Consider the following 15,499-nt stretch of genomic DNA (forward strand, 5'->3'; position numbering starts at 1 on the left):
GATTTCTGTTATATGGAGGAAAGCCTATTGCCTTAGTGAGAGAAAGGAAATATGAGATAGAAGAGCACATTTACATGAACAGACTTCACTGGGACCAAACCACTGGACTCTTTGCACTCACAGGTCTGAAGAAGAACGACTCAGGAGTTTATTATGTCTCTAAAAAAGGAAGAACTTCCACCACATCTTATAAACTCTCAGTGTTTGGTAAGTTCCATTTCTTCTTCCAGTTTGTGTGTCTTGGTGCTGTGATTGTTCTAATAACATCCATATCCAGTTCATATGCTGCTGCTTGATCTGGGAATCCTCCACTTAGAGTCAACACTTCAGTCCTGGTTGGTTTGGTGACACCTGTAGTTTCTGGTTCTGGTTGATTGTAAAGGCCAAGTTCTACTCTGTTCTTAATAATGACTGCTGCAGAGATCTGTCTGTCTATTGTTTTTTAATCTCTGTGTTTAATGCTTTGATGATTGACAGACTTTTATTCAAATGAAAATCTTTGAGACTTTAATGTCAGTGATCACATTCAGACCAACAACAAGCGTCACTAATGAAAAACAGATGAAAACAAGAGCAACTGGACTTGTAGAGTTTCTAGAAGATGTTTCATATCCTGCACCATAAATTAAAAATCTTTCCTCTAAAACATGTCCTGAACCAATGAACCACTGTAAAGAGAAGAGAGGAGCCACTCTGGGACAACTGAACCAGGAGTCTCTTCAGTTTGACTTCCTGTTCTATGTTCTATATGTGCCCCATGCACCACTCTCCACTGGAGATCCACACTTTGTTTCTCTAACCTGTAACTTACATTGATTAACTTGAGCACAAAAAAGAACAAGTAAATACAGAGAATGTTGGTATTTAATAAGCTGCACTATAACAATGAAATTCTTAAGAAATAAGTGTAGTTTGGGCTCATGTCTGTCTGCTGTTTAGTCCTGAGTCTCAGTGATGTGTTCTGTTCACTTCTCTGAATGAAACAGTGGATAAATTAGAGATAACAGTTGTTACTATGTAAATTTTTCACATTTTGTAAATTTCTGCTGTGGGCCAGGTCAGATTCTCTGGAGGGCCACTTTTGGCTCGTGGGTCGTTTGTTTGACATAAATTCATGCTGGATTATCAGCCAGTCTGCTGCTCACTATGTTCCCAAAGTGGCTTAAAAAGACCTTTGGAGAAAGACCAGATCAAAACAGTCTACTCCAACTACAGGTCAAATAAGTTTCTCTTCATATTTAAACCCAAACTCCCACCAGACTAAGACCTGAAGACGTGGATGAAACATTTTCAAGAAACTCTCCAAGTCCAGTTTGTCTTGTTTTCTGCTTGTTCTGGATAAACCATGTGTACAAAAGGCTGTGTTATTTTCTGTATGTGTTCTGCACCACATCCCGTTGGGGCACTGTGATCACGCGTCCGCAGCATGTTCTATATAACGCGCGGCCGCGTGGTCACGTGTCAGCGCGCGGTCATGTTTCCACAGTGCTGTGCACCCGCAGCAATCACAAACTCTGATATACACAGTTCGTTCGTCTACGTTCATTCCCGGAACCGGTGCTTTAAAGAGTGTGCGTCTGTGAAAGAGGTGAGTGTTTGTGTCTGTGAAAATGCATCGGTTCGCTTGTTAATGTTTATCTGTGGATAACGGTGATGTTACATTGAATTAGCAGCTGTATGATAAGCATGCTAAGTTAGCGGCGGCTCGTTAGCCTCATATACGCTTTGCTTCTGTAGAAGGTCTTGAGGAGTCTAGTACAGACGCCAAATGACCTCAGTCTCCTCAGGAAGAACATCCTGCGTTGTCCTTTCCTGTAGAGGGCGTCACTATTATGAGACCAGTCCAGTTTATTGTTGATGTGGACCCCAAGGAACTTGTACGTGTCCACAATCTCCACCTCATCACCCTGGATGGTGACTGGGACAGGACTCCTCCGGTTCCTCCTGTGGTCCACCACCTTCTTAGTCTTGATGATGTTGAGTTGTAGGTGGTTCCAGGCACTCCACTCAACAAAGCTCTCGATCAGTCCTCTGTCCTCCTCCTCGTCGTCATTGGTGATACATCCGACTACGGAAGAGTCATTGGAAAACTTCTGGAGGTGGCTGGTGCCGGAGTTGTAGAAGTCGGAGGTGCAGAGGGTGAAGAAGAATGGTGCCAGTACCGTTTCTTGGGGCACCCCCGTGTTTCCCGTCAGGACCTCTGATGTGCAGCCATCCACCCTGACATACTGCGATCGTCCTGTGAGGTCGTCCAAAATCCAGGCAGCCATGTCAGGGTGAAGTTGCATGTCCAGTAGCTTGTCTCTCAGGAGGATGGGTTGGTTGCTGCTGAAGGCACTGGAGAAGTCAGAGAAAGTGACTCTCACAGTGCTTCCAGCACTCTCCAGATGAGACAAGGCCTTATGAGTGAGGAAAATGATGGCATCCACAACACCCATGTGTTGCCGGTTAGTAAACTGCAGAGGGTCCAGGAAAACAGACAGCAGATCCCTCAGGTGCAGGAGAACCAACCTCTCAAATGACTTCATGACATGTGATGTTAATGCCACTGGCCTGTAGTCATTGGGAGCACTGGGACGTCCCTTCTTTGGTACTAGAACGATGCAGGATGTCTTCCAGAGGTCGGGTACCTTCATCAACCTCAGGGAGAGGTTAAAGAGGTGCTGAAAGATTCCAGCCAGCTGCCCAGCACACACCCTGAGGAGTCTGGGACTGATGGAAATCTCTCTCTGTCCCTGGCAGGAGGTGAGGGTGAGGCCATGGGTGGTGGATGATGGGGGGACTGTGGTGATATCCAAGGGGATGGGCTGGTGGGGTGAGGTGGGACTGTCCACTGAGACTGCTGATGGTTGGAGGGAGGGGAAGGGAGGCGGGGTGTTAATGGGGAGGGAAGCAGAACCCACAGCAGAGGTGTGAATGGGCACCGTGGTGGGAGATGGAGACATAGATCCAGATATGTTATGTTGTAGCCGTGTGCTCATTGTTATCAACTCCCTTTGTTTTCAGAACCACACAAACAAATCCTGAAAGACCCATTATCTCTCTTCCCTGTTATTGATCCCCGATCTTGGTATAAGCATTCCTGCATCACCTCCAGCTTTCTTCCCTCCTGCCTGAACATCCTGGCCTTGAAGCGGTGTCCTAGCCGACATTCCTGATCGTGTATGGTGATACATTTCGAACTGCCCTCCTACCGTTTCTCCCTTTGTGCCACTTACCCATCAACACTTACCCACACCATGACTTGGATGACTGAGCACCTCCAGACAACAAACATCAATGTGAAAACGTTTCCTCTTGACCTTTCCCTGATGAACCTGAGTAAAGGCAGTGAGTGAAGTGTAGTTTGTAAAGTCAGTGGTCTTCATGTCTCTTTCCTCTGCAGACCCTGTCCCATCTCCTGCAGTGGGAAAACTAAATTTGAGCTCTGAGAGCTGCTCCCTGCTGTGTTCTGTGGACCCAGCTGAAGAGACCACACTGTCCTGGTACAAAGACGAGGAGATCCTGAACCAGAGCAGCTCTGCTGTCTCTCTGCTTCTCTCTGTACACGAGCACGACTTCAGCTCTTCATTCAGATGTGTGGCTTCCAACCCTGCAGAGAACAAGACTCTTCCAGTCAATGTGACCATGTTCTGCAGAGAAAAGCAGAGCCAAGGATCAGACAACCCAGACCAAAGACATCGTAAGAGTCATTCTAAAAATGAACTCTCAATTTTTTAATGGTTTTTGTTGTAACTTACTTTATTTCTTTATTCAACAGATTTGATGCCCATTATAATCTCTGTCATCGTTGGTGTTGTTCTTGTTGGACTGGCTGCCTGGTTCATCAGATTCAAGTATCCTCACATAAAGAAGACAATGAGTCAAACACAAGGCAGGTTTCAGCTCTGTTACTATTTAATACCACTGATTAGATTTTAAATGAATATGTTTGATCCCGTTGTAATAATATTTCACAGTAAGATAATGCAGTTATATCTCTGGTGTCTGGACTACATTTATTCTCTGAGTTTCTAAATCTGGTCACATTTCTGATCTTTTTTAAACCCATCATACATGTTCACCTTTTATTACGACGTTCTTGCCTAATAGAGTCTCATTCTTCTAAATGTTTTATTGTCTTTATTGTAACTGTCAAACTCTGAGTAATCGTAATACTGAACCTACAGAAACTGCTTCATAAAGTTGCACTTGTCTGACTTCATCTTTGTATCTTCACAGATTGGGCGGACATGAAGACATACGTACAGTATACCAACGTCAACGTATGCAGACGCAGTCAGGTCAGTGCCTCCTCTGGATAACCAGTCCAATCTGAACATACTGACATGATTCACATGTGTTTACACTCACTGTCATTTAGAAGAAAATGCTCCTTTTAACTCAGACCGTACCTGAGAATCATCACAGTTTGATGTTTTTTTCAGTGTCACAGTAACCTGCTGATAGTTGACTGCGCATCCACTTTAAAAACAGGAACTACTGAAGTCTGATTCTGTTGAGTAAAGACAACTGGACTTGTAGGATTTCTTGAAGACGTTTCGCCACTCATCCGAGTAGCTTCTTCAGTTCTGAGACTAGTTGGAAATTGAGGTTTAAATAGGAAAAAACTCTGTGGGTACAACTCACCACGAACTTGCTTGACCAGAAACTGGGGTCACTATTTCCATAATGGCTGGTACTTACCTGTCTTGAAAGGGGGGCTGTGTGCCTAGGCTACTTACCCTATGAATGGAGCTCTAATGAGGCTATTGTCAGTGGGAGCCTAGAGGCTCAAAGTGTGAATGTTGTTGAAACTTCTTGGGGACAGAAATCAAAACTGAATAATTAATAGTTGGTAAATTAAATCTCAGTCCACCTCCTCTGTTTGGAGAAGGTTTTTTCCACTTCGACCTAGATGGCTTCCTTTACTCCTCCCCCAAACCATCTGTCCTCTCTGGCCAGGACTTTGACGTTGGTATATTCAAAGCAGTGTCCTTTGTCCTTCAGGTGGAGGTGGACTGCTGAGTCATTTCCTGATGAGCTGGCTCTCCTTTTTGTGGATGGGTTGTTTAGTTTCTTCAATGTACAAGTCTGTACATTCCTCACTGCACTGAGCAGCAACACAACATTACTCTGTTTTGTCTGGGTGTTTTGTCTTTGGGGTGGACCAGTTTCTGTCTTAGTGTGCTGCCAGGTTTGAAATAAACTGGGATGCGGTGTTTTCCGAAAATTCTCCTCAGTTTCTCTGATACACCAGCTATGTAGGGGATGATGATGTTCTTCCATCTGCTGTGCTCCTCTTCCCTGTCTTTCCTGGGATATCTTTTTGAGCCTTTGGCAAAGGCCCAGTTGGGATATCCACATGTTTTGAGGGTTTGTTTGATGTGTTGTCCCTCCTTGTACTTTCCATCTGGTCTTGTGGTTCCAGTCTGTGCTCGGTGCTGGAGGGTTCTGATGACTCCTAGTTTGTGTTCCAGAGGGTGGTATGAATCAAATAATAAGTGCTGGTCTATGTGCGTGGGTTTTCTATATACTTCAATGTTGAGGCTTCAGTTTTCTTCAACATGCACCAAACAGTCCAAAAAGACCAGGCTATCCCCCCTGATGTCCCCCCAGGTGAACTTGATGTTGCTGTCCACTGCATTGATGTGTTGTGTGAAGGGTTCCACCTCCTCTGTCCTGATTTTGACCCAGGTGTCGTCCACATACCTGTACGAGTGGGTGGGGTGGAACCAGGGGCTCTGGTCAAGGGCTCTGGTCTCTACTTCCTCCATGTAGAGATTGGCCACGATCGGTGACAGTGGTGATCCCATCGCACAGCTGTGTTTCTGCCTGTAGAAACCTCCATTAAAAAGGAAATAGGTGGTTGTCAGTCACAGGTCGAGTAACACACAGACTTGTTCTGGGGTGAGGTTTGTTCCTGAGGCCAAGGTATCGTCCTTCTGCAGTCTTTTCTGTACTATCTCCGTGGCTTCTCTGGTGGGAATGAAGGTGAACAGTGAGGTTACATCATAGGACACGATGGTTTCTTCTGGGCCCAGTGTGACGTTTTTGACATCACAAAATCCTTGGAATTTTCGATGTGGTGTGGGGTGTTGCTTACCAGTGGGGACAGGATGGATGCCAAATGCTTGGCGATGTAGTCTGTGACAGAGTTTATACTGCTGACAATGGGTCTGAGTCCTCCCTTGTGTATTTTGGGGAGTCTATAAATACACGGTGTGGCTTCCCCCGTGTACAGACGGTAATGAAGGAGTCTGTCGATGGCCTTCCCTTTTTTCTGTAGTTCTGTTGGAATTTGATCAATTTTTGAGGATTATCCAGTTGTCACCTTTGATCATGACCTGTGGATAGTGTCTGAAAGGATGACATCAAGGTTACAAGCAGCTGAAATGAGGTTTCTCTGTAGGCTGACTGGGCTCAGCCTTAGAGACAGGGTGAGGAGCTTGGACTTTCAGATGGAGCTCAGAGTAGAACCACTGCTCCTTCACATTGAAAGGGTCCAGCTGAGGTGGTTTTGGCTTCTCGTTTGGATGCCCCCATGGCTGCTTCCCTTTGGAGGTTTACCAGGCAGGCCAGTCAGGAGGAGACCCCCGGGTCAGACCCAAACTCAGTGAAGGGATTATTTATCTCTGGCCTGGGAACGCCTTGGGATCCACCAGGAACAACTGGAATGTTTTGGGATGAAGGACATCTGGAGTTCTTTACTTGGTCTGTAGCCACTGAGACCAGATCTCAGATAAACAGATGGAGAATGAATGAATGAATGAATGAATGTAGGATTTTGAGGAACATTGGACCGTCTCTTACTTCCTGTGTTTTGTGTTTCTTTCTCTGCAGGGGGAGAATTTCTCAGGTTCATCTTGGACCAGTTGCTGTTATCTGACAACAGTCTATTATATGAACCCAAGGCTCCTTCAGGAACCTCTGATGAGCAACTGAGTGAGTCCATTAATCTGAGCTGATTAGATTGAAACCAAGTGATCAGTTGTTGGGTGTTAAAGTACCAGCTGTTAAATATCAGATGTAAGGAGAGTGTTGGAGCTGAACGAGAGGAGATTCTACAGTCGGCACCTGAAGCTCCTTCAAGAGTTTTTGACATTGTTTTTTCTTACAATCAACCTTTTTTAAATGTAAGAGAAAACTAATCTGCAGTGATCACTACTTTACATCAACACATCAACATACAACACTTTCTACAAGGTTCGCTTCTATTTTTGTCTCTGTGCTGTGAAGTCATTCCTTATCAAAGTTATAAAGTCACCATTTTTAAATCAATCATCGTGTTTACTTCCTGTTAAAATACTAATTGACTTACAGCTCTGTAATAAAGTCCACAGAATTGTGATGTAATGTGAAATGTGTTCTCTACTTTATGTGTGTGAACCACTCAAACAAACAGGAGCTGAATAATTAAAGACCAGTCACATACAATTGAACCTGTTGTTGAACATGTTTGCTTTCTTCATCTTTCCACGGGTGGAGGAGTGGACGCTCAAAGGTTAAAATGCACAGAGAACACGTCCTGTGAGAATGTGAGCTCTGTGGTTGGTTTTTATAGAAATGTTAGATAGTTTCAAGCTATATCTTGTCATGTGCTGATCATGTCTCTTATAGATGCTGAGCTGTGGTCAACCAGACAGACAGACAGAGACACTGCAGCACTGCTTTCATCCGCCATGTACTGGTTTAAATGGAACAGGAAGACCTATGTGGTTTTCCTCCTCTAACACAGACAGACGTCTATCAACCAGAACATTACAAAAAGCAAAAACAAGTTTATTTTCAGCCTTTTGTTTTCAAAAGACGACCTCAACTTTCGGCATATTTCTCTCTGTGTGAAGTCACTATTCTCCAGCAAAGCTGTTGTTAGCTCTCAACTGATTCAGTTACTTCCACTCCTTCCTACTTGTGCCACTGTTTTGACAGATGAGACAGGAGTAGAATAGTTTGGTTTAAATGTTTGGGCATCGTCATGTTTGGAGATGAACCAACACTGCATTCCAGTATCAGAACCTCATCCCTCCATGAAACATGGGGGCGCTAATGTCCTGGTTTGGGCCTGTTCTGCTGCATCTGCTCATCATTGATGGACCAATGAACTGTGTATTCTACCAGTGAACTCTAAAAGAAAATGTCAGGACATGAGTCCATGAGCTGAATGTGAAGAGAAACTGGGTCATGGAGGAAGACAAGGAGCCCAAGAACACCAGTAGTTCTCCATTAGAACGGTTAAAGAAGAACATGACACTGATCAGCTGTTACCACAAACATGTAGTTACAAGGAGCTCACATAGTTTACACCTCACAGATATGATCAAATCATTACTTTTCTTGAGTAATTAAATTAAAATAAATCATTTATTATATTTCTGAAAATTGTTTGAAGGGTCCATAACTTCTAAGCAGCACATATGTACAGTAAATTTTTGACAACCTTTGTGATCTAGTAACTTCTGATGGCAGCACGTAATAAGAAATGTAACTCTGCTCCTGCAGCTGATGTCATGCATCCCCTCGCCTCAATGTATATATATATCAGTTACTGTCAAACAATAACCCTAACCTAATGCTAGCCATACATTACGTGAATCTGCCCTTAACCCTAACGTAACCAACCATAACCATACTTAAAAGATGCAACACAAAGTGCTTTGCATTAAAAACAAACACCCCTAACTCTGATGCTGAGACAACGGTACCTGCCTCAATGGATTTGGTGGTGTTTGTCTTTCAGGGTTTAGACTGGGCCCACTGCTAGCCCAGTGAAGGACAACAGTTTTCAGAAGAACCATTTGTCTTCCAACACGACTGTGCCCCAGGGAACAAAGCAAGAACCATAAAGACATGGATCCATGAGTTGGTGTGTTAGATCTTGGCCTTGACCTACACAGAGTCCCAAACTCAACCCCAGTCAACACGTCTGGGATGAACTGGAACAGAGATTGTGATGCAGGACTTCTTCTCAACATCCAGTAGTTGTATCATCAGTGGATATATGTAAGTGCTCACAACTGAAAGTCCTCACCAGCCTCAATTAGCTTTTGAAAGACTTCTCATTAAACTGTGTCTGACTGTAGGTTTCCTGTTGCTGTGTAACCTCTGCACTTCTGTTCACTCTTCTGGGAAACAGCGGTCATGAACCACACGTGTCCTGTGACGGATACGTTGCAGACGTATTTGATCAACTCAGGTTTGTCAACATTTCTGCAGAAAGAATGACTCAAGCATCAGGTTTTCCTAAAATAACAAAAAGAACCCATTCAAACTCATGGAAGAGAATATTAGGCTTTTAATCGTTGGTTCATATCAGTGAGGGAGTCAAACTATGTGAAGCCTTGTTTCCATTATGAGCTGAAATAAGCTAATTCAGCTGCTAAGTACGTCTGCTTTGGATAAAATAACAGAGGAAACAGAGAAATGATGAGAACAACAAAGAGAAGTGGAAGAGACATTCTGGTCTAATGTCACCAACTTCCTACTTTGCTGTTTCATGAAAGATGTGAACAATTAAGAAGGAACCAGTTAAAAACAAAACCCAGTGAGATAAGAGGAGAAAAGAAGAAGTGGAAGACACCAAAACACGAGGACGCTCCATGTAACAGTCTGAATTAAAAGGCTTTTCATAACTCATACATAACTGCTTACTGAATAAAAATTATAGATTTTTGTTTTTTTAAATTTAAAATAGAATGTTTCAAAAGCCAGAAGTAAACCCCCCGCCCACAATGATCTAATGGTTCAGTCCTGTCTCTAAACCTGAGACCAGAGTCGTCCTCTACTGACTCCACGGATCAGCTTCACTTCACCATGTCTGTCTCCATTTAATGGTGCTTATGTCTCCAGTGATGGAGCCACGAGGACCATCATCTTCCTCTTCTTAAGTAAGTCTTCACGGAGATCTGAGACTTTCCCTGAGCTTGATGGAAGAAAACAGAGTAGAAACCCTGAGGAGCTTCTCTGGCTTTAGGATAAATATCATCACAGATCATTATCTGCTTCTCTTTACTGGGATTTGAGATCAATGACACAACTTTTCTTCATTCCAAATTTCTTCCTCTACATGTGAATGAAACATGAAGCCAGTGACTGTTAAATCTCATCAGATGATCACTGAATAAAGTTAGAGAACTTCTCTCTTTAGTCTCATCAGTTGTTTTGTTTTTAATCTTAAAGACAAAGTAACAACAAGCAACAAGACACTAGACTGATTATTAGAGGGAAGAGGCTGAAAGTAGCTCAGACTTGTCAGACCTAACAAGGACGTAGCTAAAGACAGAACCTGACAGCGCTGCAGCAGACTTCCTGTTCATGTTGATCAGAGGCTGAGACGTGATGTTTACTGTCATGTCGCTTTATGTTTTACAGTGATTAGATTGTCTGAAACTGAGGAGGTGAAGAAGAACCTGACAGGAACTGTGGGAGGAAACATCACAATACCTGACCCTGTGGTGGAGAGAGGATTTCTGTCATATGGAGGAAAGCCTATTGCTTCAGTGAGAGAAAGGAAATATGAGATAGAAGAGGACATTTACATGAACAGACTTCACTGGGACCAAACCACTGGACTCTTTACACTCACAGGTCTGAAGACTATCGACTCAGGAGTTTATTATGTTACCTCTAAGAAAGGAAGAGTTTTATCTAAATCTTATAAACTCTCAGTGTTTGGTAAGTTCCATTTCTTCTTCCAGTTTGTGTGTCTTGGTGCTGTCATTGTTCTAATAATATCCATATCCAGTTCATATGCTGCTGCTTGATCTGAGAATCCTCCACTTAGAGTCAACACTTCAGTCCTGGTTGGTTTGGTGACACCTGTAGTTTCTGGTTCTGGTTGATTGTAAAGGGCAAGTTCTACTGTGTTCTTAATAATGACTGCTGCAGAGATCTGTCTGTCTATTGTTTTTTAATCTGTGTGTTTAATGCTTTAATGATTGACAGACTTTTATTCAAATGAAATTTACTGAGAGTTTAATGTCAGTGAACACATTCAGACCAACAACAAGCGTCACTAATGAAAAACAGATGAAAACAAGAGCAACTGGACTTGTAGAGTTTCTAGAAGATGTTTCATATCCTGGACCATGAATTTAAAAATCTTTCCTCTAAAACATGTCCTGAACCAATGAACCACTGTAAAGAGAAGAGAGAAGCCACTCTGGGACAACTGTATGTAATGAAATTCTTAAGAAATAAGTGTAGTTTGGGCTCATGTCTGTCTGCTGTTTAGTCCTGAGTGTCAGTGTTGTGTTCTGTCCACTTCTCTGAATGAAACAGTGGATAAATTAGAGATAACAGTTGTTACTATGTAAATTTTTCACATTTTGTAAATTCCTGCTGTGGGCCAGATCAGATCCTCTGGAGGGCCACGTTTGGCTCGTGGGTCATTTGTTTGACATAAATTCATGCTGAATTATCAGCCAGTCTGCTGCTCACTATGTTCCCAAAGTGACTCTAAAAAGACCTTTGGAGAAAGACCAGCTCAAAACAGTCTCCTCCAACTACAGGTCAAATAAGTTTCTCTTCATATCTTAACCCAAACTCCCACCAGTCTAAGAACTGAAAACTTGGATTAAACATTTTCAAGAAACTCTCCAAATCCAGTTTGTCTTGTTTTCTGCTTGTTCTGGATAAACCACGTGTACAAAAGGCTGTGTTAGTTTCTGTATGTGTTCTGCACCACATCCCGTTGGGGCACTGTGATCACGTGATCACGCGTCCGCAGCATGTTCTATATAACGCGCGGCCGCATGGTCACGTGTCAGCGCGCGGTCATGTTCCTACAGTGTTGTGCACCCGCAGCAATCACAAATTCTGATATAAACAGTTCGTTCGTCTACGTTCATTCCCGGAACCGCTGCTTTAAAGAGTGTGTGTCTGTGTAACACGGTGATGTTACATTGAATTAGCAGCTGTATGATAAGCATGCTAAGTTAGCGGCGGCTCGTTAGCCTCATATACGCTTTGCTTCTGTAGAAGGTCTTGAGGAGTCTAGTACAGACGCCAAATGACCTCAGTCTCCTCAGGAACAACATCCTGCTTTGTCATTTACTGTAGAGGGCGTCACTATTATGAGACCAGTCCAGTTTATTGTTGATGTGGACCCCAAGGAACTTGTACGTGTCCACAATCTCCACCTCCTCACCCTGGATGGTGACTGGGACAGGACTCCTCCGGTTCCTCCTGTAGTCCACCACCACCTCCTTAGTCTTGCTGATGTTGAGTTGTAGGTGGTTCCAGGCACTCCACTCAACAAAGCTCTCGATCAGTCCTCTGTCCTCCTCCTCGTCGTCATTGGTGATACATCCGACTATGGAAGAGTCATTGGAAAACTTTTGGAGGTGGCTGGTGCCGGAGTTGTAGAAGTCGGAGGTGTAGAGGGTGAAGAAGAATGGTGCCAGTACCGTTCCTTGGGGCACCCCCGTGTTTCTCGTCAGGACCTCTGATGTGCAGCCATCCACCCTGACATACTACGGTCGTCCTGTGAGGTCGTCCAGAATCCAGGCAGCCATGTCAGGGTGAAGATGCATGTCCAGTAGCTTGTCTCTCAGGAGGATGGGTTGGTTGCTGTTGAAGGCACTGGAGAAGTCAAACAAAGTGACTCTCACAGTGCTTCCAGCACTCTCCAGATGATACAGGGCCTTATGAGTGAGGAAGATAATGGCATCCTCAACACCCATGTGTTGCCGGTTAGTAAACTGCAGAGGGTCCAGGAAAACAGACAGCAGATCCCTCAGGTGCAGGAGAACCAACCTCTCAAATGACTTCATGACGTGGGATGTTAATGCCACTGGCCTGTAGTCATTGGGAGCACTGGGACGTCCCTTCTTTGGTACTGGAACAATGCAGGAGGTCCAAAGGTCGGGTACCTTCATCAACCTCAGGGAGAGGTTAAAGAGGTGCTGAAAGATTCCAGCCAGCTGCCCAGCACACACCCTGAGGAGCCTGGGGCTGATGAAAAACTCTGTCTGTACCTGGAAAGAGGTGAGGGTGAGGCCATTGGTGGTGGGTGATGTGGGGACTGTGGTGATATGCAAGGGGGTAGGGGGACTGTCCGCTGAGACTGCTGATGGTTGGAGGGGGGGGTGTTGATGGGGAGGGAAGCAGAACCCACCGTGGTGGGAGACGGAGACATAGATCCAGATATGTTATGTTGTAGCCGTGTGCTCATTGTTATCAACTCCCTTTGTTTTCAGAACCACACAAACAAATCCTGAAAGAACCCATCATCTCTCTTCCCTGTTATTGACACCCGATCTTTTTTTAAGCATTACTACATCACCTCCAGCATTCTTCCCTCCTGCCTGAACATCCTGGCCTTGAAACGGTGTCCTGGCCGACATTCCTGATTGCATGTGGTGATAAATTTAGAACTGCCCTCCTACCGTTTCTCCCTTTGTGCCACTTACCCATCAACACTCACCCACACCATGACCTGGATGACTGAGAACCTCCAGACAACAAACATCCAGTCCAATCTGAACATACTGACATGATTCACATGTGTTTATACTCCCTGTCATTTAGAAGAAAATGCTCCTTTTAACTCAGAGCGTACCTGAGAATCATCACAGTTTGATGGTTTGTTCAGTGTCACAATAACCTGCTGATAGTTGACTGCACATCCACTTTAAAAACAGGAACCACTAAAATCTGATTCTGTTGAGTAAAGACAACTGGACTTGTAGGATTTCTTGAAGACGTTTGGACACTTACCCGAGTAGCTTCTTCAGTTTGGATAGACTAGTTGGAAATTGAGGTTTAAATATGAAAAAAAACTCTGTGGGTACAACCCACCATGAACTTGTTTGACCAGAAACTGGGGTCACTATTTCCATAATGGCTGGTACTTACCTGTCGTGAAAGGGGGGCTGTGTGCTTAGGCTAACTTATCCTATGAATAGAGCTCTAACGAGGCTATTGTCAATAGGAGCCTGGAGGCTCGAGGTGTGAATGGTGTTGAAACTTCTTGGGGATAGAAGTCAAAACTGAATTATAAATTCAAATAGATTGCAATTAGTTGCAAATACATGGTAAATTGAATCTCAGTCCACCTCCTCTGTTTGGAGAAGGTTTTTCCACTTTGACATAGATGGCCTCCTTTACTCCTCTCTCAAACTATCCGCCCTCTCTGGCCAGGACTTTGATGTTGGTATCTTCAAAGGAGTGTCCTTTGTCCTTCAGGTGAAGGTGGACTGCTGAATCATTCCCTGATGAGCTGGCTCTCCTGTGTTGGGCCATGCGTTTGTGGATAGGTTGTTTTGTTTCCCCAATGTACAAGTCTGTACATTCCTCACTGCACTGAGTAGCATACACCACATTACTCTGTTTTTGTCTGGGTGTTTTGTCTTTGGGGTGGACCAATTTCTGTCTTAGTGTGTTGCCAGTTCTGAAATAAACTGGGATGCAGTGTTTTCCGAAAATTCTCCTCAGTTTACTCAGTTTCTCTGATACACCAGCTATGTAGGGGATCCACCATGCCTTGGCTCTCAACGAAGGTGGTCGCATTTGGTCGCATCCCTCTCCTCTCCCTTATCTTCCCTGCTTTGCTACTCTCGTCTCGTCTGTCTACTGTCTATACTTTTGAGAGACTCTCTCTGCACTGCTCTCCAAACTACAAAGAATATGGATTTGATCAGCTGGTCTCACAACGCTATTGACACAATTTTTTCGACGAGAAGCCTGGGTTCGGGGGAGCCGGACTGCCCTGCCGGAATGTTCGCAGCTGGCTACACGATGGACGCGTGGGAGAGGTGGCGGGTCGTGTGTCTGGCGGCTCTTTCCGTGGAGGACATTGAAGACATCTTCCTATTCGGAACCATGATTTCAGGTCTTTTGCTGATTGGATTAGGCATTGCCCTGATGTATTGAGGAATTCAAAAAATGGTGACAGCTGTCCAAAGCCCCATAAAGCTGCCTGAAATGATTGGAGCGATGGGCAGGGCTGTTGGCGCTCAGACTGTGGCTATTCAGAACTTGAACCACAACATATATAACATTTTGGAGAAGCTTTTGGCTTTGCAAAGGGAAATGGAACGATTCAGAGGCCAGAATGGACAAATAGTGTAGTTGTGCAAAAGAATGCGTCTACTCGCACCAAAACCAACCAATCCCAATCTTATCTGGTTTTGGCGCCCTCACACAGCACTGGCCTTGGCCAAGGCCGCTGCTTGGAACCACAACTCCCCTGAAGATCATTGCAGTGAGACGCTCTTGCTTTCCTCAACTCCCACGGACACCTGCTGATAGTTGACTCTGCTTGGGACCCGATCAAGGTTGTCTCTGGACTGAGGCACCAAGATTATGATTCTAGGCGAAACGGCTCTCCAGGCCTACACAGACACACACATATGGACAGATATGCAATCACATCCCCTACCCCCACATCCAATGCCTTTGTGCTTTTACCGTCCACGGCCAGCACTCGGTGGGCTGCAGGAACGGATGGCTGCTTGGCTGCACTTGGTTTTACCTCTACCCCTACCCCGCTCCCTGATGCAAGTCCTGAGTTTTCCAT

General features: G+C 44.5%; 1 protein-coding gene across 2 annotated transcripts; it reads left to right on the forward strand.

Moving 5' to 3' along the window:
* LOC125000762 (CD48 antigen-like) lies at positions 1 to 7,616 on the forward strand. 2 transcript variants are annotated; one of them, XM_047576424.1, is made up of 6 exons: positions 1 to 207; positions 3,386 to 3,682; positions 3,761 to 3,874; positions 4,222 to 4,283; positions 6,823 to 6,924; positions 7,600 to 7,616. In XM_047576424.1, exons 1-5 carry the CDS (start codon positions 75 to 77, stop codon positions 6,922 to 6,924), a joined length of 708 nt encoding a protein of 235 aa, XP_047432380.1. In that variant the 5' UTR covers positions 1 to 74; the 3' UTR covers positions 7,600 to 7,616. The 2 variants fall into 2 exon arrangements, with proteins under 2 accessions (XP_047432380.1, XP_047432372.1); XM_047576416.1 differs by lacking the exon at positions 7,600 to 7,616 and having other exon boundaries at positions 2 to 207; positions 6,823 to 7,419.
* The last annotated feature ends 7,883 nt before the right edge of the window (positions 7,617 to 15,499 follow it).

The sequence above is a fragment of the Mugil cephalus genome, chromosome 2 (assembly GCF_022458985.1).
Source record: "Mugil cephalus isolate CIBA_MC_2020 chromosome 2, CIBA_Mcephalus_1.1, whole genome shotgun sequence".
Lineage (NCBI taxonomy): Eukaryota > Metazoa > Chordata > Actinopteri > Mugiliformes > Mugilidae > Mugil > Mugil cephalus.